Source organism: Scophthalmus maximus, chromosome 18, assembly GCF_022379125.1.
Source record: "Scophthalmus maximus strain ysfricsl-2021 chromosome 18, ASM2237912v1, whole genome shotgun sequence".
In the NCBI taxonomy this organism is placed as follows: Eukaryota; Metazoa; Chordata; class Actinopteri; order Pleuronectiformes; family Scophthalmidae; genus Scophthalmus; species Scophthalmus maximus.
Window position 1 is genome coordinate 1740277 of NC_061532.1, and position 27282 is coordinate 1767558.

Below are 27282 nucleotides of genomic sequence, written 5' to 3' on the forward strand. Positions count from 1 at the left end.
CGCTGGCTCAGCTCCGTTAAATAAACAGTAAAACTACATAGACTGTTGTATTTTCATTAAATATGCAGTATATTCACATTTACAGTGCTAAGCATTGTATTGTAATTATTATAAACCCCATGCGTTCTTGCTCGTGGATGTGGACCTTATTTTGAATGTTTGAACAGGAAGTTGATTTGACAGCATGGAGCAACTGAGATTTCATCCGATGTAGTACAGTTCATTGATCACTCAGTTCTCACGAAACCCGGGGACCAGGCAGCAAGCAGCAGCAAGCAGCAGCAGCAAGTCGTTTCAAAAGGTGTTTTAAAAGATGTGGCTGCTATGATACGGACTATATACAGATGGCCCGGTATACAGATGTTAGCAGCTGTTGGAGGAGAAGCCGTTAATCCGGTGTAACAGTCGAACGACGGAGCATCGTTGTGTGTTTCCATGAACTGGATCTAACGAGCTGCGACTGTACCGTGAGCATCATGACGGAGCAAGCGACAGTCCGTCAGCCGAGTTCAGAGAATAACTCAGTAAGCAGCAGCGAGTGGGACATGGCTAATGATGTGTTTGTGTCCGGCTACGACGACAGTCCTGCTACTGGCGACCCGGAGCCGGCGAAGCCAGGTTTGGACAGACTCTTGCCGCTGTTATCCCAGGATGGCATAATGCTGGGCCTGGCCGGGGAGGAATATCCGGCCTCATCTTATCTGGACATGGACCCGGACTACACCGAGAGTGACGGGAACGTCACAACCAAGAAGCGCATACGGTCCAATAGCTCCAGGCACCGCGGTGACATCGTGACGGAGCTGGGGCCAGAGGAGGTGCGGTGGTTTTACAAAGAGGATAAGCGGACGTGGAAGCCATTCGTCGGACACGACTCTTTAAAAATCGAGATCGTCTATCTGAGATTGTGCGAGCAGATCCCTGACAAGGTTAAACGACCCGTCGATACCACCGAGGCTGAGGGGAAGGAGACAACCAGGTCCTACGACAACCAGTCGGAAAGCGTGGCCGCGGATAGTGGCGGTGTACGGGCGGAGCCGCCAGTGCAGCGGTGCGCAGGGCAGCGGCGCTCGGTGTCGGAGGAGAGGAAGAACCCGGACAACAACAGCATTAGCGTGGAGGCAGTGTGTGTCAGAGGGGGGCTCTATGAAGTGGATGTCAGAGAGAAGGAATGCTATCCTGTTTATTGGAACCGTGAGCACGCCAATGATTTATGTCTATAATGACAGGACAGTTTTATTATTATTAATTCACTGTTGTTAGTCCTGTTAGCACAGCCACTATTGCCACCCTAACCTTAACACTAACCTGCTGCTGCTACTGCTGTTCCACCTCACATTCGTAACTTACTCCCATGATCAGTTCCCCTGCTGCCAGTGAGACCTGTTGGAGCTGAACCCCACTCTTACTCCTTTACTGGATCTCTGTCACATCAAGCCTGAGTACTGCCAGCCTACTAGGCTGCTAGGACTGTTAAACTGTTTGAACACATTATTACAGTCCTCTGAATACATCAATTTTGGCTTGTTGATAATCCATTTTCTGATTATCCATTTAATAAAATATCAGAGCATATGCACCAAAATTTCATAAAATGTTAAATATCTTGTTTAGTCTGACCAAGAGTCCAGAAGAGAGCAAAAACAATAGCTTTTCAGTCACAGCTATATCTCAACTGCAGCATAAAAGAATTTCCCATTTCCTGTTGATAAATGACTTAAACAACTGCTTGACTGATGAATCATGTCCCCATTATTCAATTCAATTCAATTTTATTTGTATAACGCCATATCACAACATATATTTTCTGAAGGCACTTTACATAGTGAGGTCAATATTATAATATTACAGGGAAAACCCAACAAATCCCATAATGAGCAAAGTACTTGGCGACGGTGGAGAAAAAAACTCCCTTTTACAGGAAGAAATCTCTGACAGAACCGGACTCAGTTGTGGGCGGTCATCTGTCTCGACCGGTTGGGGTGAGGAGAGAAATGGGGAAGAGAGGAGAGGTGGGCAGAAAGAGGGTGGGAGGAGAGACAGTAGGAGAGAAGAGAGAGAGAGAGGACAGTTGTACAACCACTGCTTTCATTTCTACCAGACTGATACTTATAATTACAAACAATTACAAACATGTTGTTGTTATTATTAGTGATGATATTAATATTAATAATAATAATAACAATAATAATGAGGGGTTTGGGTCCTGCAGCTCTGGGGTCAGAGATACACAAGGAGAGATAGAAAACACAAACAGGGTTAGTGACATGTAATGTAAACATATCGGGAGATAGGGGGGTAGTATAACAGTTGCTTTAATTTCTACCAGACTGATACTTATAATTACGGAAAAACTGACACTTATAAATGCAATGATGTTATTAATAATAATAATAGTAATAATAATAATAATGACGGGATTGGATCCTGCAGCTCTGGGGTCAGATCTACTAGGAGAGAGAGAAAACAGAATTGTAATGTAGATACATGGGGGCAGAGAGAGAGAGAGGGAGAAGGAGAGAGATATTTTTTTTTTGATTTTTGAAAACAACTTGTATTAAAAAATTCACCAGAAACATTTTACAAATGCACAAAAGAAAAAAAAATCAAAGAATGCATTAAATTAAAAAAAAGTTGAGAAAGGGAGCGAGAGAGGGAGAGAGATGCTTGTGATATAAGTTTCCCCAGCAGTCTTCAGCATGATAAAGAAATGGTTTATGGATTATGTTAATGGTATATTAATTAAATGCCAAAATCATAAATCTGTCACCGATGAATAACTCAATCTATCTTTGCTTTACAAAAGCAACCTCAACAATTAACTGATTCATGAATAGACTGCCAAATAACTTTTGTTGATTGGTCCATTGATCAAGTGATTGTTTCAGTTCTAGTTAAATTAGTTTCTGACACACACGCACGCACACACACACACACACACACACACACACACACACACACACACACACACACACACACACACACACACAACATGCCACTGAGCCAGAGATTGAACCATTTATTGTACAGCACGTGGTGGACTGTTTTGTTGCCAAACTGCTTTGTCAAATAGTATCAATACCATTATTATTACTCTCTGCTACCACGGTTAATGCCACTCCTACTAATAGATCCAGATATCTTTGTCTGCCTGTTCCTCTGCTGTCTTTTACTCCGTTTTTATTAGCAGTTGTCAAGAAAATCAAAATACAGACTGTCAGAGAAAAATCCAAACAGAAAGAAAGAAAGACAGAAAAAGACAGGCAGACAGAAAAATTAACAGACAGACAGACAGACAAGAGAGAAATATATAAAGACTAGGGCTGCAACTAACGATTATTTTCATCATCGATTAATCTGTTGATTAGTTGTTTGGTCCATAAAATGTTATAATTGAGGGCATTTCAACTGTGTTTCCCAAACTCCAAAATTATGTTTTGTCCAAACACAAAAGATATTGCCCATTCACAATTAAAGGCGACATTTTAAGCAAAAATCACTTTTTCAGTGTTTGTGCAGATAAATGTGTGCATCTGTAGAGCCTGACTGGACCAGCTGGCCAATCAGAGCAGGCTGGGGTTTATCGGGAGGGGGAGCTAAAACAAATCCAGGCATTTTAGACAGAGGGTGGAAAGAGGAGCTGCAGGAATGGGCAGTATGAGGAAACTGGTGCCTTTTCTGAACATCAGAGCATGTAAACCTTTTCAAGTGGTAACCCAAATTAAAAGTATAAACCTGAATATGAGCATAATATGAAACTAGCTTGAAATCAGACAATTTTTTTTTTCATAAAAACTACTTCAACCAGTTCATGGATTATCAAAATAGTTGGCAATTCATTTAGTAGTCCATAACTATTTGATTAATCAATTAACTGTTGCAGCTTCAATACAGACAGAGAAAAAGGAAAAGACATTTTCCTTTTGCTGTATTGATCAGAAAGTGAATGCTTCACGAGTGTGGCTGCACTGGTTTCTTTTGTCTCATTCACTTAACATGTGTTTATGTTGTGTCAAGTGTTTCTTGTACTTGTTGTGAGATAGAGTAGTAAATCTTAGACAAACTTCCAGACAGTGTAGTAAAGATCATGTCTTTCCCTCAGAGCAAGACCGTATTCCTGTGATGAGGGGTCAGTGGTTCATCGACGGAACGTGGCTTCCCCTGGAAGAGGACGAGAGTGATCTCATCGAGCTGGAGCACCTCACTCGTTTCCGGGGGCAACAGATGAGGGACACCTATGAGATGGAGGCTGTGACCATCACAGTGGACAGCAAGGATTGTAAGACAGAAAACATGTCACGTGACTTATTTTAGTAGACTCTGGCTGAACCAACAGGAGTGCTTCCCGTTGTTTTGTATTTGTGTTTTCCTTTCATCTATAGATATTTATGATAAAGTTGATGGTCGAATTTTAAAAAATCTGGCCTCAGTTACATTTCTTTGCCTAAATGGTTTGAAAACGACATCTAAGGAATCATTGCCAATTTTTTTAATTTCAATATATATTTTGGCATGTAATAATATCAGTATTGGCATCAGCCTATATTGGTTGGGCTCTATGCTGCGTTCCATTATACTCGGAAAAACGATCTCAGACTTGGAGAAGTGCTATGGAGCGGCCCTTCAAGTTGGGTATCCAAATCGGAAACTCGGGCAAGATCCATATAGACTGAGTCGGCCAAATTGACGTCACAGCAATATGGCAGCCCACAGAGTGAATGTGAAATGGAAAGTGTTGACCTACATTATATTGTAGATTGGCACCCGTTTATCATTCACAATTTTTAGCTGTTTGGCATGTTATTTGAATGAGCAAGACATAGACTTACAGCATATGCTGTTTCTCTTCAATGATGGTGCTGTGGTAGCTCATGTAGGTCATCAGTACATGCTTCTGATGTATCAGAGGCTAGCCAAAAAAAACCCAGGAGTTTCCTGCGGGCATCCATGTTTTCCTGAGCAAATGCACTGGTACGCATTTAGATCGGAAGTCTGAAAAACCAACACAGAATAATTGACTTCCGACTTGCAATGGAACGCAGCACTAGTCTGATAATCTCTCTCTCACACACACACAAACACGCACAAGCACACACACACACACATACACATGCACATGCACATACAGACACAGACACACACTACACACTCTCATGTGGAATGGTAGATTAATTATGCAGGCGGAAGTGTGTCACTTGCTGTTAAGCACAGTGTGTCTGTCTTGCAGCAATCCACAGTCTGAAGCTGAGCAGGAGTCACGTGGACTGGCACAGTGTGGATGAGGTGTACCTGTACAGCGACGCCACCACCTCCAAGATCGCACGCACCGTCACTCAGAAGCTGGGCTTCTCTAAAGGTAGATACCAGAGACACACACTAGTGAAGAGCTGTGATTACACAATTCATTCCAGGAGATGTTGAACTACAGGAGTGAAGCAAAGGGTCAGGACAACGGGTTTGAAAAATCTTGTAAATTATCTAGCAACCCGTAAATAATTGGAGGTAGATTTAAGATTGATTTAACAATGTGCCATTGTAGCGGAAGTCACCAGCATGGATTTTACAGTTTTCCCTCCATTGGCTTGATGGCTGTTGAAAACTCTGGCTACATGTGTTGAGTTTTTCCGACATAAGCCTTAAATACATTTAAAACATGTATTTGTGGTGTTCACATCTTTGAAAGTGAAGTTGCAGGGTTGTATAATTAAGTATTATGCTAAATGGACTGTATTTATATAGCGCTTTTCTAGTCATATAGACCACTCAAAGCGCTTTACAGGAAAGTCACATTCACCCATTCACACACATTCATACAGCGCTGCTATTTACCACGCATTTTCCTGTCACATTCATACTCATTCATGCACTGTCGGAAGAGCCGTCAGAGGAAAGTTAGGGTTAAGTGTCTTGCCCAAGGACACAACGACATGTGTACTGGCGAGAGGTAGGATCGAACCGCCAACCTTCAGGTTGGTGGACAAACGGCTCTACGTTCTGAGCCACAGCCGCCCCAATTATTATTCGTAATGATATAATCTGTACTAGTAACCGAGCCTGCTTGATTTGGGTTATGGGTTCAATTTAAAAACTCACCAATGTGTGCATTCTGTAATGTCGCTGTAATGTCACCCGTCATTCGATGTAGACATCACATCTAGTGCAGTTTAATATAAATAAGAGATTTAGAGTTGGGGTCACAACAACCACTTCCCAGTCAATACTGCACTTCCCAGGGTCCTCCGAGGCTGAGTTTTGTCGATTGGATGAGTGGTTGTCAAGAATATCGAAAGACAGAGAGATACACAGAGAGTTTTCTGGATTTATTAGTAGTATTACAGTTACAGGGACACTTTCTGGAAAAATAATTTGCTGTTGAATTTTTAAATGTAATTTTCTGGACTGTGAGCTAATTCCAATCTCCTCCACTGTATAGAGTGGAGGTAAAAATCTCAGAGACACATCTCCAAACTAAAACTATCTGACTGGACAGATACTGTTAGAAGAAAGAGAGGAAACATGTAATACAATGTTATTTGATCATTTGTGGGAATTGACACCTAAATAAAACATTAACTGATTTATTATACAGGGACAACAGTTTATAGGTGCCATAATTGGGACATTTGCTCTTACATAGTTTGCTTGGTGGTTTAGAGAGTTTTCAGAGGAAAAAATGCTTTGGGCACTTTTATTTTTGCGCTCATCAACACACAGCACACTGCGGAGTAATGTTACTTATCATATCCTCAGCCTCGAGCAGTGGGACACGTCTCCATCGGGGGTATGTGGAGGAGGCAGCACCTGAGGACACCCCGCCTGAAACCACACACATTGTCTTCGTGGTGCATGGCATTGGCCAGAAAATGGACCAGGGCCGCATCATCAGGAACACCAGCATGTGAGTAACAGGGAGGTTTCCAGTGGGAGCACATTCTGTAAATCTGATCTTCATGCTTTGTTTCGGCTGGCCTGCAGGATGAGAGATGCTGCCAGGAAGATGGAGAAGAAGCATTTCTCTGATCGCACCACAGAGCACGTTGAGTTTCTTCCTGTGGAATGGAGGTCGAAACTGGCTCTGGATGGAGGTATGCTACACCTCAGCATATACTGACCCACCTATCCACCCTTTAAATAGCAGGATCACAATTGAACTAGGATTGATTCAGAATTCTGTAATGTGTGACACATGCAAGACCAAATTACATGGTAGACATGGTGACCATTATGAGGCACATAAACATTATGTTTATCAACTGCACAAAGAGAAATTGATGGCAGGAAACACAAACAACTGAAAGTTGGACGTTAACAAGGCATGGATGTTTTAGAGGAAACTGTTTGATGGAGTGGAATTGGTAGTGGAATTGATGAATATTTGATGATAATGTTACCCCCAGTATTTTCCCAAGCAGTGATGGAATGCACAAGAAAGTGAAAGTTCCGAAAAGTGGGACTGTCTCTGTGTCTATCTGTCTCCCATTGTGGGAGTATAGAAAAGAGAAAGAGCATTCATCAGGCATCTAAGCAGAAACAAGTATCAGAGGGGCGATGCATACCCTGCGAACGCTGAATATACCCCAATCAGGAAATGCTAATGTTTTATATCGGAATAATACCATGTAAGGAAGAATGATCAGTTGATCTAAGCTTTAGGTTTTCTCCTGTAACCAAATTTACTGCATTATTACACTATATGACAAATTTTCCCAATCAATATTAGCTTTAGGTTGTGTCTAAAGTCCTATATGATGTTATGAGATAACTGGAATAATGCATATTTAAAACAAGCATGACGTCATTTCATGACTTCATTTTGACCTCTTAATGACATCACTTATCATATGATCTCAAATGATGGGGAGTCATTTTCTGATTTATATAAACTTAAATTATTTGTGAATATATCTTGGGAAATGTGTTTTCCTAACCATATTTTCACAACTTTTGACTGATCACCTCCAAAAGGGAATCATCAGGAGGTACCCTCCCAAGTAATATTCCCTCCATGTGTTGTTGACACACACGCATGCATGCATGGACTCACAACACACGCACACACACACACACACACACACACACACACACACACACACACACACACACACAGGGTTGAAAACAGTACCCTGCTTGCATGGCTACTACGGCACACAGGGTAAAGACCAGACTAAAAACAACAACCTCACAATAAAAATCCTACCGAGCATCGGGTATGAATATTCAGACATTTATCACTTTGGTGCCACGTACTAAGTCAAGCAGCAGCTAGAATATGTGTGCAGTCTCTGGCTGGGTCCATTTGTGTGTGTGTGTGTGTGTGTGTGTGGGTGTGTGTGCGTGCGTGCGTGTGTGCGTGCGTGCGTGCGTGTGGTTAAAAACGTCTCTTCTCTATTGAGAAGATTCCACCATCATGGGTCACCAGGTTACTAAAGGCATACTGTAAATACTGAGTCTGTGAATGTAGTTCAGGCAGACAGTTTTTCATTAGAATGTGAAACAGTATTAAAAATAATTCAGTTTCAAGCAGTGTTGGATGTGTTTGCATGTTCTCCTTGCAGACACAGTGGATTCCATCACTCCAGACAAAGTGCGAGGTCTCCGAGACATGCTGAACAGCAGCGCCATGGATATTATGTACTACACCAGCCCTTTGTACAGAGATGAGGTGAGCCTGAGATGACTCTCTTACATCCAGTTACTTTTAAGCCTGTCTCCTCACACCTGTGATGCTGCACTTTGTCACCATGCTAAAAGTTTGGGAACGTTAGTGTGTCTTGGCTATATAGCACCAAATTACGGTCGTCTGCCTGGCTGTGAAATAATAGATTAATAATTCAGACTCTGAAGCATCAGACACATTGGGCCTCATGCAAGAACCGTTCGCACAAACAGATTTGTTCTTAAATCGTGCGTACGAGTGATTTAGGAGAAATTCCCAGAGTACGTACAGAATTTACGAGTGGTCCAGATCGTCGTAGGAGTCACGTAAATTAGTCTGCTGTTAATCAAACCAAGTTTATCCACTTATGGATCTATTTTCATCACTTTGAAGCTATAATACATACATTATTCTGTTTAATTCTGCAATTCAAATGATTCAAAAATTCTAAATGTATTTATGTACCTGCTAAACGTTGCGCAATGGACAGGGGAGCTCACATCTTTGGCAGCTGGCATGCGTGTTGCGCAGGGTCGAACAGAGTAGTTGGCTTAATACGTCAGTTGTTAATTGTCACCATGAAAGCTATTTTCAGATAATTTACCTAAAAATCACTCAAATTAGCGAAGGACATCTCTAGTCAACCTGCAGACCAGACAGGAGCATTATACAACAAGCGTCATATGCGCACCCGTGCAGGGGTAAAGCGCACAGTTGCTGTTGTGAGGGTGGCGGCTTGTTAATAAAGGGCCCAGGGGGGCCGCCCCCATCAAAATTCCAGAAAAAAGAATGTATACCTAAACACCATTTAATTATTAAATTTTAATTGTTTACTCATACGAAGTGCCGGCTGGTAGTACTTATAGAATCTGGAGTTACAATACGTAACTACCATTTCATGGGTGAGGGGCACCGGATGAATGCGTCCTTCAACTTAAGGCAAGCACGTGACCTGAGGCTGGTCTCTAATTGGTTTCTTCAAGATTCTCCTCAAGGCACAGCTCTCTGCGTCCCTGGCCAATCAGAATTGAATAAATGTTATTTTATCCTTTGGTAGTCTCGCAACAGCGTGTCAGGGGTCCTGCCATAAGGAAACACTGAGGCAACAGCTCGAACCTGGAGACTTTTCTCATATATCAGCGTAAACGCCCGCAAAGTAACTGCCCGATTAGCGGAACCATCATCCCGGTGCTGCCCTACCTCCAAACACCCGGTGTGTCGAGCAACTCTGCCTGCGCACAGCCGGGCACGGACTTTGTGCTGTCGTACAACCACTCCCCGGTGTCTCCAAACCGGGGCAACTCCAGGCACTACACGTCATCCAAACATTGAATTAAAAGGCTACTTTTTAAATTTTATTTAAAGTTCTGTAAGGGATATGCTGAATATATATTGATCCCCCCCTCCCCACACAAATAAATCAATAAAAAACCACTGCGCCCCCCCAATTTTTTTATCACCAGCCGCCACTGGTTTGCTGCTTTTTAAGCCATTTTCATATTGATGCATTTCACATTTATTTCAGTGACAGTGCGATTCACGGGTGAGCATTAACAGCTCTGCTTTAGTCTTTCATAAACTCCTTCTGATGCTGCTAAAATGTAGACTTTCATTTCTGGATCTCTGGAAGCAGAAATTCAATCTCCGATCTCATTCTCTTTAATGCCGTTTTCATGAATGAACTCTTCCTGACATGCGGCAGAAAGCAAAGCCTTATATGGTATTTTTGGTTCGTTGATTATGCAAATATGCCATCCTCGTGCAGGCTCGCTCAAATACACACAGGTGGCATTCATCTTGTTTACGCACATAATTTACACACTTTTCTGAAGATAGAAGCGCTTGATGAATCCGATGTGGCCTATTCGTACGAACACACATTACGAAGGACATTTTGGATAAGAATATGAAAATGTTCTGGCATGAGGCCCAATATTCTTATAAACACAGTTTAATACAGAAGTATTATTGTGTGGGGGTGATGTTAATTAACTAATGATTTACCGGTCCTTATTAGCTTCACCAAATGTTACCAGTGTTACCAAATTTGTTATAATGGTGGTAGAAAAGCATCACTTGCCAGCAAGCAAGGCAGGCAACTGCTTGGGGCCCCCAGGTCAGTAGGGGGCCCCCGAGGGCTGACAAACTTGATTGATTTGATTTGACTGATTTAACTTGACTGATTACTACAGCAGTGACAATGCACAAAGTTTGCAATGACAGGGGGGGTGCCCCACCTCACTCTACCGACTCCCAGTGCAAGTTTTTTTCTTTACTCCTGTTGCAAGTGACGTGCACGATTCAGTGTTAACAAACTTAATGACAACGACAACGAATGCCACTAAAAAAAATGAAGAGGAGTTACACTTCTGGAAGCGAAAAAAGAAAGAAGAAAAAAGAGGATGAGGAGAAAAAAAGCAAGACAGTGGTAAATTGAACAGATAATAATGATTAAATATAACACAACACAACTAAATGCTGCTAGTCTAGCCTTAACTTTGGAGGAGAGACACTTGAATAACGTAACTTCCTTTAGCATCACATTAATTCTTTTGTTTACTTTGATGTTTGGTGAGGGCATACATGAATGTATTTTTCATGTCTGTGGAGTAGGCCTGTAGTTTTATGAAACTTAAATCTTCATTACGCTGTAAATGTAAAAACCTTAGTAGCCATAGTGCAGGCTCCAGCACACAATTTTCAGCATTTGTATTGGAACAATGTTAAATTACATTGTCCCTGAAGAGTTGATATTAAACAATGAATAGTTTACAAATAGATAGATTATTTATAACATAATTGTGATGAACGCTGGTTCGAGGGGCCCCCTTTGATTTTTTGCCCAGGGCCCCAACATACTTTAGAATCACCTCTGGTCAATTACCATTCGAACGAAGTAAAACATTTCCCTGGAACAGCTTATACTACCCACATTTAAAATGAAGATTTGTTCAAATGATAAATCAAATACACTTATTATGTGTTTATTAAATTAAGAAGTGTCCAGATTTCGTCAACTAATTTTTTCCAGTAAAAAATGTCACAGTTTGTCTTTGGGCCCTGTTGTTACCTACTTTGACCTGCGACAGTGGTGATGGTTCAGCACAACAATGGTACAAAGCATAAAGCCAAGACAATGCTGGGGTGTCTCTCTAGGACAAGTCTCTGACTGTCCTTAGCTGGTCTGGCCAAAGCCCAGACCTAAAAGCGATTAGAAAATCTCTGAATTAGATGAACTGGCATGCAAAGCTTGTAAAACTTACCCAATCTACATTTATCTTAATTGAGGCTATTCTAGACAAATCTATGACGTGCTAAATTCAATCAAATAAAATCAAATACAGGGGTTGTATGAACTACTTTGCAACATGGCAAATACATAAATTGATAACATACAACATATCGAGTTCTAGGCGAAAACCTGATTCAGAACGACCAACATGTATTTTGCTGCATTGTTCTGCATTTTTCCATGTCAACTGTAGATCTGTGAAGTGTGGAGGCCAAGGGGTGCATGGGAGAGAGGGGAGGTGGTGATAGGAGAAGGAGAGAAGTGAGATTAAAAAGTGCTTCCTGATAACATCCTCCAAAGCCTCCAAATTTAAAAACACTGTTTGACACAGTTGTCTCACTTTCGTCCGTTAGACCTTGACAACTCATGGTACAGAGTGATTGAGAAAGTATTTCTGGAAACACATGTTGCTGCTGAATATGGTTTGTCAGTGCTTTAAGCACCACAGGTGGAACTGTGGAAGGCTGAGTGAATAAAGCATGACTGACGCCACTTTATTATTTAAAGTTATAATCTGGCCCTGTACTCGTGTTTTCATTTAGCTTTTTGTGAAACTTCATGCTGGCGAACGCGGGTGGACGCCGGTGAACGCCTGGGTGAACACTGGTGAACGCCGGGGTGAACGCTGTGAACACAGTGTCTGTGTTTGCTCAGTGTAAACAAAGGGGCGAGGCCCCGGAAAGACTAGGCCACATCCACTTCCTGAGAGGGGTGATACCAGCCGAAACTCATTTACATAAAAGCAACAGACACAGAAAACAGCTGAGATAGAGGGCCTCTAAGGGCTTTAGAGGTTTCACAGTATGAGGGACCTGAGGGGTATTTTAAGAAGGAAACTTTGAAGACATGTTTTGGGGACCTCAGAGATCAAATATAAACATGTTAAAAGGGGTAAAATAGTGGATCTTTAAAACAAATAAATCCTAACAATATGCGATTGTGGCAATGTAGTGCTGCAGTCTCTTAGAATGCTTTAATTGCCAGCTGAATATTTTTTTTAAAGACAACACTCTGTGTGTGTGTGTGTGTGTGTGTGTGTGTGTGTAGATTACCAGGGGTTTGACTTTGGAGCTGAATCGTCTCTACTCACTGTTCTGCTCGCGGAATCAAGACTTTGAGAAAAATGGGAAGGTGTCTATCGTGTCACATTCCCTGGGCTGCGTTATCACCTTCGACATCATGACAGGCTGGGACCCTGTGTGCTTTCATCATCAAGAAGCACCAGACCCAGAGGAGACATTGGCCCGCTGGCCAAGTGACGAGGAGCGCCACCTTCAAGAGCTGCTGAGACTCACACGCCTCAGGTACTGCACAGGTTTTCTGAAACAGGCGAGGAGTTCAATTGCAAATTACTAGTTGTCTGAACATGGTTGTGGATGAAAAAAACACATCAAGCTGACTTGCATCATAACAATTCGAACAGTTAAAATGTATACAAGTACAGTAGAGAACTGTATGTTAGATGTACCCCTTTGAACACATGTAGTCCTTTAAACATGTAGCTCCATGAACATATGTATTCCTTTAAACACAAAAGCCCAAAAATATATGACACTAAAGGAAAGGGGAAAAAACTAGAAGCGCATGGAAAATGGGCATTTCAAGTCAAGTAATACCAAAAGCAACAACGAACAGTTGTCAAAAGTTGACATTTTTGACTTAATGACATTTTTAAGCGCTAATTACGAAACACAATAATGCCTATTTTATTAAGAACTTGACTGTGATCTCATGATTTAGAGTTTTCTGTACATTTTTATAAAATAAAATAGAAAATATGTATATGAATGTAATCATGCAGAAGTTTTACAATAACTGGGGCTGTGGATTTGTGGTTTCATCGTATTTTTTAAGTTGTGAACCCTTTTCCTCTCCTATCCTCTCATTTCATCAGTCTCCTGACAGCGGGTAAACAGGAGCCCATTCGATTTTGACTGATGCTTAACCTACTGATTATGTATCCCTCATGCCAAAAATGTCTCTTCTCTTGTTCTGTATTGCACCACACTTTGACAGAACTGCACTACTGCCTATTGGCAGAAAGATTTCAAAAGGAAGATTGGTGCAGGAAGTTGTATCTCTGAGCATGTAAATAAATCTTCTTTTCGATAATAAAGTAAGATCTTGATTAATCTGATTTGATTTATGCTAGCCTTTGCCCTTGCAGGCATGTAGGTCCCATGTGTTGGTGTAGTTCTAATCTCTGTATGGTATCCATCATCCTACCAGGTTAAGAGACTTGGAGGATCAGTTCCAAGGTCTGCAGACTTCGTCTTCTGTTGCAGTGCCAGCCTTGAAATTCAAGGTAACACTGACAAGTTGGATGGTTCTATTTCTGTCATTGATGGTCACCTGTCATTTTCTGTTCGACACAGAACAGAACCTACATATAATTCACATCTACAAACCAGAATCAAACTTAAAACATTTAGATTCATACTACCAGCTTTCTGATTAATGATACAAACCCACTGATTCAAATTACAAACCAGCAAATTAATACTACATACCTGCTGATTCAAACTACTACTTGTCCCTAGCAGCATCACAACCATATGGATATGCACAGGTTAATGAAGTGTACAGTCGTTGCTTTCTGTCATATTCTGTGTTTCCCACTTTTGAATTTATTGTATTTTGAGTGAAAAGTGAGGTGAACTCAAAGAAACAGAGTGATGCGATCACAGACTTTTTCAAATTAATCGTTGATATAACAGTGACACCTTGCGCTTGAACTTTTCCTTGAGGTAGGAGAATCCATGGTTGGCAGCCTTTTATGGAGGAGTGTCTTTGTTCTGTCATGTTGAATCCACCCTGTTCTATTTGCTGCAGGTTGAAAACTTCTTCTGCATGGGTTCTCCTTTGGCTGTTTTCTTGGCATTGCGAGGGATCCGGCCTGAAAACAATGGTCTGCAAGACCACATCCTCCCCACGTCTATCTGCAAACGCCTCTTCAATATATTCCATCCCACAGACCCTGTGGTGAGTTGCAGTGCCCACAATTGAGTGTGTCACTATTGTGCTCACATCACCATCGTCGGCACCTCTTTTAAATTTGATGCCTTACAGCTTGTGATAAAGAGATAATCCCTTTCAATGGTTACTACATAGGTCTTTGGTGCTTTTATAATATGACACCACAAAAGAATAAAACCCAAGTGATGCTGATTTACATTAAAACGAAATGTACAAAAAACATTTCTGAAAAGTAATGTTGTGAGAAATCTGCTGAAGAAGTTGTATCTGTTTGTTTGTTTCAGGCATACAGATTGGAGCCTCTTATCTTAAAACACTACAGTAACATTGCCCCTGTTCAAATCCACTGGTAAGTCATGAGGTTACATAGTATATAACAGATAATATGCTGCTTATGTATGAATTCTCTTGAAGATTTTGCAAAGTGGTAGAGACTGTGATGGCATTGTTTCACATCCACAGCTTCCGTCTCTCTTCCCGCTCATTTTAACTTAAGGCAAGCATTTTATGAACAATACAACTATAATGGCGCTCAGTAGAGCACATACCTCAGCCAAGGACCAATAGTTTCCTTGAATTCCATCAAGTCCCCTAAATATGCCAGATTTTTCCATGCAGTATTCCCGGTAAACCGCAACAACTATGTCACAGTGTTAAAGAAAGTGATTAAAAACAATTCCTGGATTGGCCCCTTTGTCTGTATCCATGCTAGAAGTTAATGGTAAATGGGTTCTTTCTTGGCCCATGTCCCATCTTTCCAACCAACGGATAGGGTTGAAAATGATAAGGGTATCATGAGCTGGTTTGATGTGATGTTACTCAACCTTGACTAAAACTACAGTATGCACACAGAAGGAGGACTACAGTATATGTGTCAGTGACCTGAGGTTGAGGTTGATGTTGATGTGATATGCAGGTACAACACCACCAGTCCGACGCCGTACGATCAGATCCGGCCCACTCTGTTCAACCCCCCAAAGGACACTGCATCTGTCTCAGACTCAGAGAGCATCCCCAGCCCCTGTACTTCCCCGCCCCAGGCCCGACGGCACTATGGAGAGTCTATTACCAGCCTGGGCAAGGCCAGCATCATGGGTGAGCACACAGAAAGTGCCTCAAAACGGCCTCCTCCACAGCTGCTGCTGTCATTTTAACACCAAGGCCCTATTTCCTCATTCTTGAACTCCTATCTCTAGACTAGAGCAGGTCGACCTCAGATATGTCAAAACTGAGGTTTCTCCGCTGGTGACGGCACGTTCATTAATCTGCCGCCTGTGGCGGGCGCTGCTTCCCCTGCTGATATGGTATAAATGGCAGTCAATGGGCAGCAAGCCTGGTCTAAACAAATCAATAGAAGCAATTAGCTTCTATCTGCTGAACTGACAACATGATATCACTTTTACTTTACGTATCAGATGGCGAGTGGAGGCTTAAAACTCTGTACTGGTCTCTTGCAACTGATGAAATATTTCATATTATATAGTTAATGTTCAACTGCTTTTCCTTATAAATATGTCCCTTTTATTGATCTCCTACTCTACATAATGTATGCGACTGTATGTGGAGACAACAGAATAACCACTTTCTTGAAACTCTTGAAAATTTATCAGAACCGTTATTGTCTAACCTTTACATCCTGTAGAGAGTCACAGGCTGGAGCCTACCCCAGCATGCATTAGGCAAGACGCCGGGTAAGAAAGATGGCTGTGTTTTACAGAAATAAAGCACACAGACAAACAACCATACACAGCTTCAGGCAATTAAGACTTAGACACAGGGACACAGGGAGAAGATTTTAACTACTGTACTGCTCTGGCCCAACTGTTATCTCTGCACAAAGCTTTTTAGCTCTCTTAGCTGTTACTCTGGATAAAATGACTTCACTACTCACTACATTTAGATCATTTTGTTTCAGAGAGCACTGACGTCATTGCAAAGGCAGCTAAGAATTTTCTGAAAGTGGTTAGTGTTGACATTATGAGAAATACACATCCATTTCCTCACTGAGAGTTTGATACTCTGATTGATTCCACCCTCATGTCTGAACAACATGAAATATGAAAGTACAATCAGAGACTGGTTAGCTGCTAGTGTGGCTCTATCTAAAGCTTACAAATAAACATGTTATTGCTATTTATTTAACTGGTATAAAAACTTAAATAAAAGAAGTTATTGCACCAGGCCAAGAAGTAGTCCAGCACATGATACCCAATAAAACTCCTGGCAGCACTACATCACACAGTGATGTAGAAGTGTACTCCAGGTTGTGTCAGTACCCAGTGACATCACTGGTGTGTGTGGTTACAAATAAAAAGGGAATGCTCTAGAACCTGAGCACCAGGGTCTTGTTTTCACTGTATATAAAAACTTCCTTACGTTGTACAAAAATTAAGCTAAAATATCCTGTATGCGGGTGGCGCCATCTTGCTCTTTTGACTAGAGCCTGACCGATATTATTGGCCAACTGATTTGAGCCTCTAAATGTGCATTTATGTTTACATTTTATGTAAACATAAATGTTTTTTATAAGTTCTATGTATTTGGTTGTATTTGTATTCTCAATTTATAGTTATTTATGATAAAGTTCACAGTATCCAGCGTCAATTGTCTTTGTCATAAAGGTTTGATAATGACATCTTAAAAATCATTGACAAATTAAGAAAATATGTATCCTGTGTGTGCAGTAGTGATTGTGGTGCTGTTTGCTTGTATCCCAGACCTGGCGAACCAGTTCATGGTGTTTCTCTAGGCTTATCAGCTCCTTAGAACTGTATGGAACACAATGTTAAAGGCAATGTACTGTATGTGTGAAATATTTGAAATGAATGAATAATGTGATGCATGCCCCTCAGGTGCTGCAAGTCTTGGGAAGGGAATAGGAGGAATCCTGTTTTCCCGCTTTTCCCGCTCTACCAGTCAGGTGGGTGGAGTGGAAGAGGAGCCATCAGACTGCGAGGGTGGAGCCTCTGAAATGGAAAGCGTGGCATCGGTAGAGGAAGGAGCAATGGTGGCAGACAGCGAAGAGAAGGTCAAACAAGTGGATGAGGAGAGTAGGGAGGTGGAGTCGGCCATGTCCCAGTCCACCTCAGCTGTCTTGGACAGCACCTCATGTAAGTACTCAGGTGAACTCACCTTTCGTGTGAGACAGGGTGAATCGTACCCAGGGCCTACTTGAACTGGGCTCCGGTCCCTTTCCTATACTGACATAGTGGATTAAAGGGGATTTCTAAAAACACATATCATAGATCCTTAAAGGGATAGTTCAGGGATTTTTAAGTGGGTTTGTATGAGTTACTTATGCATAGTTGATATGTTACCTCATGGAGATGGTGATCAGCGATGTCATTTGACGGAGTTTGGAGGGGAAATGGAAGTAGTGTAAGTCGGAGTCCCACTGTAGCAACTCCAAACTCTGTAAATGACATCGCTGATCACCATCTCCATAAGGTAGCATATTAACTATGCATAAGTAACTTATACAACCCCACTTCAAAATCACTAATCTATCCTTTTAAGGTCAAATAGTGAATCTCTACATTTTATGTTCTTAATTCAAGTTCTATATATTTGGTCGTATTATTATATGTTTTCTTCTTAATTAGCTATATGTAATAAAATTTATGGCTGAAATAAGTAAAATAATAAGCCTCAATTACATTTCCTTGTCATAAGGGTCTGGTCACAACATCTTAGCAATCATCACCAAATTTTTCTTCTTTATATACTGTATTTATATCTAAAATACAAATCTGCCACTATTCGTTTGCGGCGTAATCTATGTCTATATGAATGAGCCAACCCATATCAGCTGACCCTCCTCTCGACCATGATTGCCAGCCCTCAAACCAACACTTTTCTAAGCAGAAAACGCTACATATGCCTGCACTTTGTAAATGGCCAATATGCATGCTGTTAAGAGCTGTTCAGAAAAATCCACAGACTTCCTGAGAAGGTAAGCACTGCAGACGGTCTTTTTCTCTGTTTCAGTGGAATTGGAGAGACGCATTGATTTCGAGCTGCGGGAGGGTATGGTGGAGAGCCGCTATTGGTCAGCGGTAACCTCACACACAGCCTATTGGTGCTCTTATGATGTGGCTCTTTTTCTCCTCACCTTCATGTACAGACCACAAGAACCACCAGAACCTGCAGAAGACAACCCAGACAGCTCGTAACAGAAGGGCAAAGTTACACATGAAACTGCTGGGGTCAATTCATTTTCTATTCACATCTTCTGAAATCTAAACTGACCGACTTAATTCCTCATCCTCTAATTTTTTAATAATTCAGTGCTTCACACATTCATATGCTTTAAGCAATATTAATATAGCCACTCTAGTGACAAAATGAAAGCTCCCTGATCAGAGATTTTCACAGACACAAGAAGATTAAAGGAAAATATTCACAAGATATAAATGGGAGTCCATTTAGAGTCCATGTGAAATCCTCGCACCAAAGCATTTTTGCTCAGATATAAATCTATCACATGATTATAATGGTGACATTTACATAAAATAATATACTATTTGATATGTTATGAGTGTTGATTTGGGAAATCTAGAATATTGGAGGAGTAATTCTTATTTTTAATTATGTTAACTGTAGATGAATCTGTTCTTTTTTCTAATATCGTATTTCAACTTCATAAAAATGGATATCAAGAAACTGCAATCCAGTGGATAATTAGTGATTTCTTAATCGTTTGTTAATTGAAAGAAGATTTAAAGGTTTAAGATTAAACCCCACAATACTAACGTGCAGCACAACTTTTTGTTTTTGTTTTAACTTTGATGTTGGCAGAAATATATTTTCAAACATGAGGTTCAATAAAATAGCAAACTTCAAATGACTGTTATAATTAAAATAATTGAAAATGAATTGACCCAGTGCTGACACAATCACACACAAATCACTTACCTGTTCTACAACTCCCAGTTCACACACTCTAATCTGGACTGAGCGGACTGTGTCCAGAATGGGCCGTCCCTGAGGCCCTGTTTCTTGGTTGTATTTTCTGTGCAAAGCAGCTGGATTTATTCTGAGTCATCGGAGATCCTGCTGAGAATGTTATTTGTCTCTGCTGAGCTTTGACTGTCTTGAACTATAGCGACAGAGATGCCTCCAGTGCTTCCAGGTCTAACCTGGAGCTCATGGAAAATATGTTGAATAATTTTTCAGAAACTCATGCCTCACAAGAGAAGATAAAAAAACCACAAGTGATCATTGAAGGTTATTTACATAAAAGGCTAAAGGGACATATTTCCATTACAATTATTGAATCTTAAAACCCGAACATTTTACAGAAACAGTCAGTATCTGAGTTAGAGCAGCTTGAAGTTATTTCTGATGGTGGAGCATTTGAAAGACCTGCAGTTTATCACACTGCTTAAAACCCTAACACAGAAGGTGTAGCATTAGCAGAGTGGCAGCAGCTTCACCGCTCTGTCTATGTGCACACACCAACTATATTAATCCACCAAGGTGCTAGCTCACCAGGCTTTTCAAAGGAATGGGAGATGGCACTCTGATGGGTTTTTTTTCATGTGTTACGTCCAAAACACACCCATGATTGTGTAAGAGACTAAGTACAATTCTTCTGAACCATGCACCTGGTAGAGTGAACCGCCCACTGTTAAACTAGCAATAGTCGATTCAGACGTGTCTTTATGTATTTGCACCTGTGAGCTTAGATCGTTCAAATTTTGCCCCTGGTGTCTTGAGTGCATGCTAATATCCCGAACAGCACTCCAGACTGGGTCTGTATGATCAGACCAGGACACATTTAGTTTTATAGGCTACAAGACTTTTGCAGTGTGTGTCCTGTTCAAGGTGTCACTTCAGGAAGGGATCACTTCTTAAAACCACAACCTTTGGTGAAAAGAAACCACTTAATGGAGCTCAAATTCGACTCTCAAATCAACCCGTGGCATGTTTACTCCCACTGAAATGTCTAGTTGGCAAACCAACTAGGTGTTCTGCTCATTGATAGGTGACAGCCTGATGCTGACTATCACCTCAGTCCAATTTATTGCAAAAAATACTGCTCCTGTACATACTAATATTCTGTTGCTTGTTTTATTAAGGCAACTTCCCAAATCCTCACTCGTCTGTCAGACCAGTCAGCTCAGTAAAGCAAAAAGTAAATGATAAATGGACTGTATTTACATACCTTATCTAGTCTTACTAGAGCCCAACCAATATATCGGTTGGGTGAAACAACCAGCCGACATCATCCATTCACAGAAATATCGGTATCTGTTTGCAGATATGCGCTATATTTTACAGTATTTATTTATAGTAGGGTAAAATATCACGCCTCAATTATATTTGTTTATCATAAGTGTTCGAGGATGACAATAAAAAAAAAGTACATACATATATTTGCCAAAATATTGAGTTTTTACTCCCAAATATTGCCATTGGCCCCGAAAAATTCATATTGGTCGGGCTTTTAATGACCACTCAAAGTGCTTTACACTATGAATCACATTCACACACACTGTCATACAGCTCTTCTCTGTCACTCACACGTTTGCCATCAGGGGCAATTTGGGCTTTAGTGTCTTTAGTGAGCTCATCCTGTTTCATTGTCACCCTCTTTTTAACACTAAGAGGTGCTTGTCATATGTAACTTCCAGAAAAAGTTACATCAGAGAATATTTTTCACATTTGTTTATTATCTTTAAGCATTTCAATTTTTTAAGGAACTGAAATCACACTCAGACCCAAACGAAGCTTGATTTGATTACGTGCCATGTACATAGATTATGGGCTTTGATTTATTTCGGCTGAATGAAAAATTCAAGTCTGCCATAAATTAAGCTTCTATGTCAGTATTTTATACCTTTGTGTTCATTGTCGTGTTGTGATTCATCCTTACAGTCTTGTCTCTCTATTTGTTTTCCTCATATTTGATGTATGTATTTAAGTCTGAAGGAGGCGTAACTGTTGGAGATGAGGCCTCTGGACGCAGAACCAGTTACAGTTTCAGAAAACTTCCAGTTGCAAAGAAGAGAGGCCTTGACTCTGTACACTGAGGTTTCATTCTGACATTGACATGATGTTTGACAGCTCTGCCTCACAGAATGGTTATCCTGCTGTTGTTCAGCTCCTTCCCCTCTGGCCAACAACTACTTCATAGCTGAGTCTGCTGGTCTACACGTTATTCTAATGGTCAGGTATTAGAAGAAAAGTGCAAATCCAAAACCAACATTTCTTTTGAGTTCTGTTTAAATATAACTTTCTTTTTTGGGTTCATTCTTTGTGATTTTGTTTTTTAATCAAAAAGTGACTTTACTTCGTATATCTGAAAAAAGTCAGAGTGAAATATCTGGTGAATTTGTTCACAATCAGATTTTACAATCAGATTCTCCTTTAAAATGTATATTACCTCAGTATGGGCAGTGACTCGGATCATAGAGTAGGACAGATTTATGGATTTTTATACGATTTTTTGCATCAATGTGAAAATGTTCTTTCTTAAGAGGAGACATTCTTGTATGGTTAAATTATCTGTTTATCTCTGTGGCAGCATGTTTTAACTGATCAGCTTCTTTTAAAACACATGTCATGCTGCTTATAACTACATGTTTACAGTGGTAAAAAACCCTCAACATTGAGCCTGAATGTCAAGGTGAGAAAAATGATACTACTTAGGGTTAGAGAAAATACTGCTTTGTGTTAAATAGGAAAATGTCAATGATGGCTTCTAATGAGTCTTGACAGGAAGCCATGTACAAATATACATAATAAGTGCCACTCCTAGAGACTGGGTTACATTGTCATTACAAGTAATTTAGAATCACTGCTAGTGTTTGGTTGGTGGCAGAAAGTAACCCCACCCCCTTTGGACTTAATTTGTCCTTGTTTACATGTCCTTCATGGGATATCTCCTTCCTGTGGAGCACCCTTGGTATACAGTACCTTTAACTGTATCATATGTAAGCGACATCCTGTATGGTGATGTGATATGATGGATTCTCTTTTACCGCCATGGTCGGTGGCTAGAAGTTATTCCCCTCCAGTATAGTTGTAATTTCTGTCAATCGATGTAGGGGGGAATTCTGAATATCACTGACTCAGAAGTTTATTCACCAATTAATAAAGACTGTGATTGGACATGACAGTATTCTGTTTATCTGTTGTTGAAATGATTATGTGACATTTTGTCTCTCAGCTCATCAGACGTCAGCTGAGTGAAGGATACAAAATGAGTCCTTTGTCTGTTGTCATTCTCACACTTTCTGCCATAACTGTACCATTCCTACATGAAGATGATGATGATGATATGGTGCTTTACCTTGATAGAGTTTTAACCCCCCCTCCCCCTCCAAATAAAGGGAACCTCCACCCCATACACCACTCCCTGGTCTCAATTCATTCATTTAGTCTGATCTCATATGTTTTCTCCAGTTCTGGGTGGCTCATGCAAGACAGGCTTTTCATAGGAAGCCCTGTTTATGAAAGAACCCTCAGTCTTTGGAACCCTCTGCCTCTGCCATGACATTTTAGTAATCAAACCCCTACTATTGGTTTTATGTTGGTCCATAGAAATCATTATTATTCTTGTTCTGTGTTACATTTAATTCCCATGAGCTGGAATAAGCCAAAGCAAAACTTTGTGTAATAACTGAAAATGATGTGCGTTCGCTTCTAAAACCCTAATTATCGAAATTGGCCAAACACATGATATGCTGTTATTAAAATGCCTCTTGAATCACTAACATGCTAGGTGACAAACATTTTTGCTACTTAGCAGAAACTGAAAAACAGGAATGAGTAGAACCTTTTGAAATTTGGACTTTATCAACACAAAATTAACCAAATATCGCTATATTTAACTCATTCAGAGTTGACGAAAAAACATTGGTTCTTTGTTGCAGGTGATTATATGAACACACTAATATGGACAATAAATTCAATTTCTGTGAATACGTTCTTCTTAATATTAAACACTGTAGCTTTAAATCCTTTTGTTATTATTATGGCCAAAATCAAAAAGGTTCCAGGTTGTTAGGTGGATCAATTGTTATGTCATGTTGAACTGATGCAGTGTCCGAACCCGTCAACCTCACTACTGGGGTCCCTCAGGGCTCTGTTCTGGGCCCCATCCTCTTCTCTTTGTACACCAGGTCATTAGGCTCTGTCATTCACTCACATGGCTTTTCCTATCATAGCTACGCAGATGACACTGGACTCATGTAGTCCTTTCCACAATCTGAAACCCAGGTAGCAGCACAAATCTTTTGACCATATTGTAATGCAAGGAATTCCATCCATCCATTATCTCCCCCCTTTGATTCCTTTAAGGGTCGGGGGACTGGAGCCAATCCCAGCTGACATTGGGCGAGAGGTGGGGTTCTACAACCTGGACAGGTCGCCAACTAACCCCCAAGTACAAAAAAGCTCAACCTTCAATAAAAACCTGCAATCGTCTACACCTGTTTCCTTCTTACAGCTGGGATGTGTGTCATACAAATGATAATGTCATACAAATATGCCAGTTGTCTGCTTCATAGCAGCCAAACAAGAAATATATCACGCCAGAGATTTTGTTATGTTGCACTGATGCAAGTGAAAACTTGCAATTGTATAAAAATGTTTTAAACCTTATTTTTGGGCTTGGTCACCAAATGTTTAAAGGATGAGTAGGTGATAATTTCGAAAATCGCCGCAAAATCCGACTCGCATCCTTCAGACCTCCGTCCCAAGCACCTTGTCTCTGCCAGAACTGCCCTCAGACGTGGAAAGAAACTGCTGTGGGCAACTTCATGACCCCTGTGTCCAGGCTGCCACATATGGAGGTTTACTTTTTGCACACAGTGTTTTGTGCAATACCAATGTTTATTTATGGTCTGCAAAACCTGCTCTATATTGTTGGAATACAAATCTTTTAAAGGGCCCATATTATGCCCCCTTTTACACAAGTGACATTGGTTTTCAGGTGTGTGAACTACATGTCTTTGCCAGTCCATGTCAAAACACCTCAAGGATCAAGCCACACAGCACCCTGCTCTTTCTGTATAAACAGCCCTGTGAGACTATGGTCGATTCCAGTACTTTCCTGCTCACTCCTCGCCCCCCTCCCTTCGTGTTCCGCAAAGCTCCGCCTCGCTCCTCCCCGGGTCTGCTGCCATGACAACAGTCGCACGTAACAAGGCACATACACGACGTAGAGACCCGGGAAGCCCAGAACACGTTCTCGCCGGGAGCCGCGACCGACCGCCGGCAGCCGCGACCGAACGCCGGCAGCCGCAAGCCGCGACCGACCGCCGGCAGCCGCAAGCCGCGACCGACCGCCGGCAGCCGCAAGCCGCGACCGACCGCCGGCAGCCGCAAGCCGGGAGCCGCGACCGACCGCCGGCAGCCGCGACCTCCGCCGCAAGCCGGGAGCCGCGACCGACCGCCGGCAGCCGCAAGCCGGGAGCCGCGACCGACCGCCGGCAGCCGCGACCGAACGCCGGCAGCCGCGACCGGGAGCCGCGACTGGCCGCCGGGAGTCGCGACCGACCGCCGGCAGCCGCAAGCCGGGAGCCGCGATCTGTTTTTCCGCACTTCAAGGGGGGAGGTGCTGCTCAGGTTGGGGGTGTGGTCGCACCAGGAGCAGGAGTCAACTTACGTCACTTGACGCCCGGGCTGTGAATGGTTCGTTTACAGACCGTCTGCATGATCAACCCAAACCACGGATCAACGACTCATTGTTTTCTTTTCATTCTTCGTGGGCTGGCAGACACCCCAGATAACCAAATATACGTGGAGGCAGGCTGAAAAGGTGCCTGGAGCATAATATGACCCCTTTAATGTTCAAGGCCTCTTTACAAGCTGCACAAATAATTAGAACACAATGTGTCATGACACCTGTTTATTTTTTTGGAACATCATACAATATACCAAATATATATTATAATATTAGCATAAACAACATATGTACAACAATGAAGATACTGTCTGCACAGGGTTTCCTAGCTCTAGTGTCAAAGCAGGTCTATCGGCTGACGGGTCAGGCTGTGCAGTCGTCGACTCTTAGGCAGTGGTCCTGTAGAAAAAATATCACAATCAACATTACTGTAAAAGACTGACAACACTACAGCAGCATTATCTGCATTGAAAAACACATTTTTCTGTGTCACCTTTTGTGGGAGCCAAGTATATTTGATACCAGCCACTCTTTCATATATATTTGTGTTATGACTTTGTTTAGATAAATATTGAAGATCATAACAAGTAGTTCTGAGGTTCAGAATCTGTAAAAAAAAAAAATATTTAAAACAACCCACCTGGCATAAATGTTTACACTTTGGAATTTTTTACAACATTGCCATATAGATTTTAAAGCAGCTTTTGTACACAAGAAAGTTACCACTTCATGTTCAACCTACAGTATCATGAGCCGACTCACCTGGTCCTCTACTGACCTGCTTCTCTAGCTGTTGACAGGGATCGTCTGGTCGTTGCTCTGGTCCGTGGCAGACAACCTCCAGGTCCTGGAATTCTTCATGTACAACTTGCTGTATCTTGTATAAGAGAAAGGAGGTCAACTTAGTGAAATATTCATATTACCTTACATTGAACAGTACTTTTCATTTCATTTCCTGCCCATAGTCCGGACCTTAGTCTGGCAGCAGGGAGACGGTTTCTCTAGGGCCGAAGCTCAGCATCGCTCCACGACCTACCCCTCGGGCCCTACCCCCCCGGGACCTGCCCCTCATGCCCGGCGTTGTGGCATTTATTATTGCACACAGACTGCAACATGCACACCAACTGCTACTACAAGCCTCTAGCCTAGCACAACGGGCATTCTCACTACGCGCGCTCCACACACACACACACACATACACATACATACACACACACACACGTAACGCTACGTGCCATTCAGAGCGGATATAGATAAACAATCAAACAACATTTGTTCATAACGACAGGGCAGCTTTAGCTGTAGATACACACAAGCTGACGTAGCGTTAGCTAACTTACCTAGTGTCCAGCGAAGCTAACTGTGCGCTGCCTCCGGATGTTTGCTGACGCCGTGCAGGAGACTGGTCACGCGCCCGACTGTGTGGTGAACGAGCGGAGTGCGCGCAGGCAGGAGAAAGCTGGTTCAACCAATCACTCTCTCCGGTCAGAACTTTCCGATAGGTTGTTTTTTTTACAGTCCTGCCGCGGCCACAGATGACGGATTGTTCTCGTTTCACTGTCGGATCATTCAATGTAATATTCATCGCTATCGGTTTGTTACGAGGGTTTCAAGTAATATGACAGAAAGTGCTTCTCACAAAAAAACCCTACTCTACCTTTTTTTTTTCATATTTGACTTCACATTCTACACATTTTTTGACAGCCTGGGGCCAAAATGGCCTCT

The 27282-nt window shown here is 41.7% G+C and overlaps 1 protein-coding gene and 1 long non-coding RNA gene across 2 annotated transcripts; one reads left to right on the top strand and one right to left on the bottom strand.

Annotated features, from left to right (window-relative positions):
- The first annotated feature begins 167 nt into the window (after positions 1 to 167).
- Positions 168 to 23282, top strand: ddhd1b (DDHD domain containing 1b). Its single transcript, XM_035617370.2, has 13 exons — positions 168 to 1194; positions 4103 to 4279; positions 5228 to 5356; positions 6751 to 6898; positions 6976 to 7085; positions 8556 to 8662; positions 12996 to 13252; positions 14178 to 14253; positions 14781 to 14930; positions 15209 to 15273; positions 15841 to 16019; positions 17777 to 18034; positions 18912 to 23282. The coding sequence occupies exons 1-13, from the start codon at positions 477 to 479 to the stop codon at positions 19094 to 19096; spliced, it is 2559 nt and encodes an 852-aa protein (XP_035473263.1). The 5' UTR covers positions 168 to 476; the 3' UTR covers positions 19097 to 23282.
- A 2613-nt stretch (positions 23283 to 25895) lies between these two features.
- On the bottom strand, positions 25896 to 27045 carry LOC118290629. Its single transcript, XR_004786463.2, has 3 exons — positions 26898 to 27045; positions 26320 to 26434; positions 25896 to 25956 (listed from the first exon to the last, which is right to left on the bottom strand). It is a non-coding gene; the product is annotated as an uncharacterized LOC118290629 (long non-coding RNA).
- Positions 27046 to 27282: the final 237 nt, after the last annotated feature.

Excerpts from the sequence above, each read along its gene's own strand:
- ddhd1b (XM_035617370.2), top strand. The coding sequence starts at position 477 with ATGACGGAGCAAGCGACAGTCCGTCAGCCGAGTTCAGAGAATAACTCA. Across the intron at positions 7,086-8,555 it reads GAAACTGGCTCTGGATGGAG|ACACAGTGGATTCCATCACT; the intron begins GTATGCTACACC and ends TTCTCCTTGCAG. Across the intron at positions 18,035-18,911 it reads TGTCTTGGACAGCACCTCAT|TGGAATTGGAGAGACGCATT; the intron begins GTAAGTACTCAG and ends TCTCTGTTTCAG.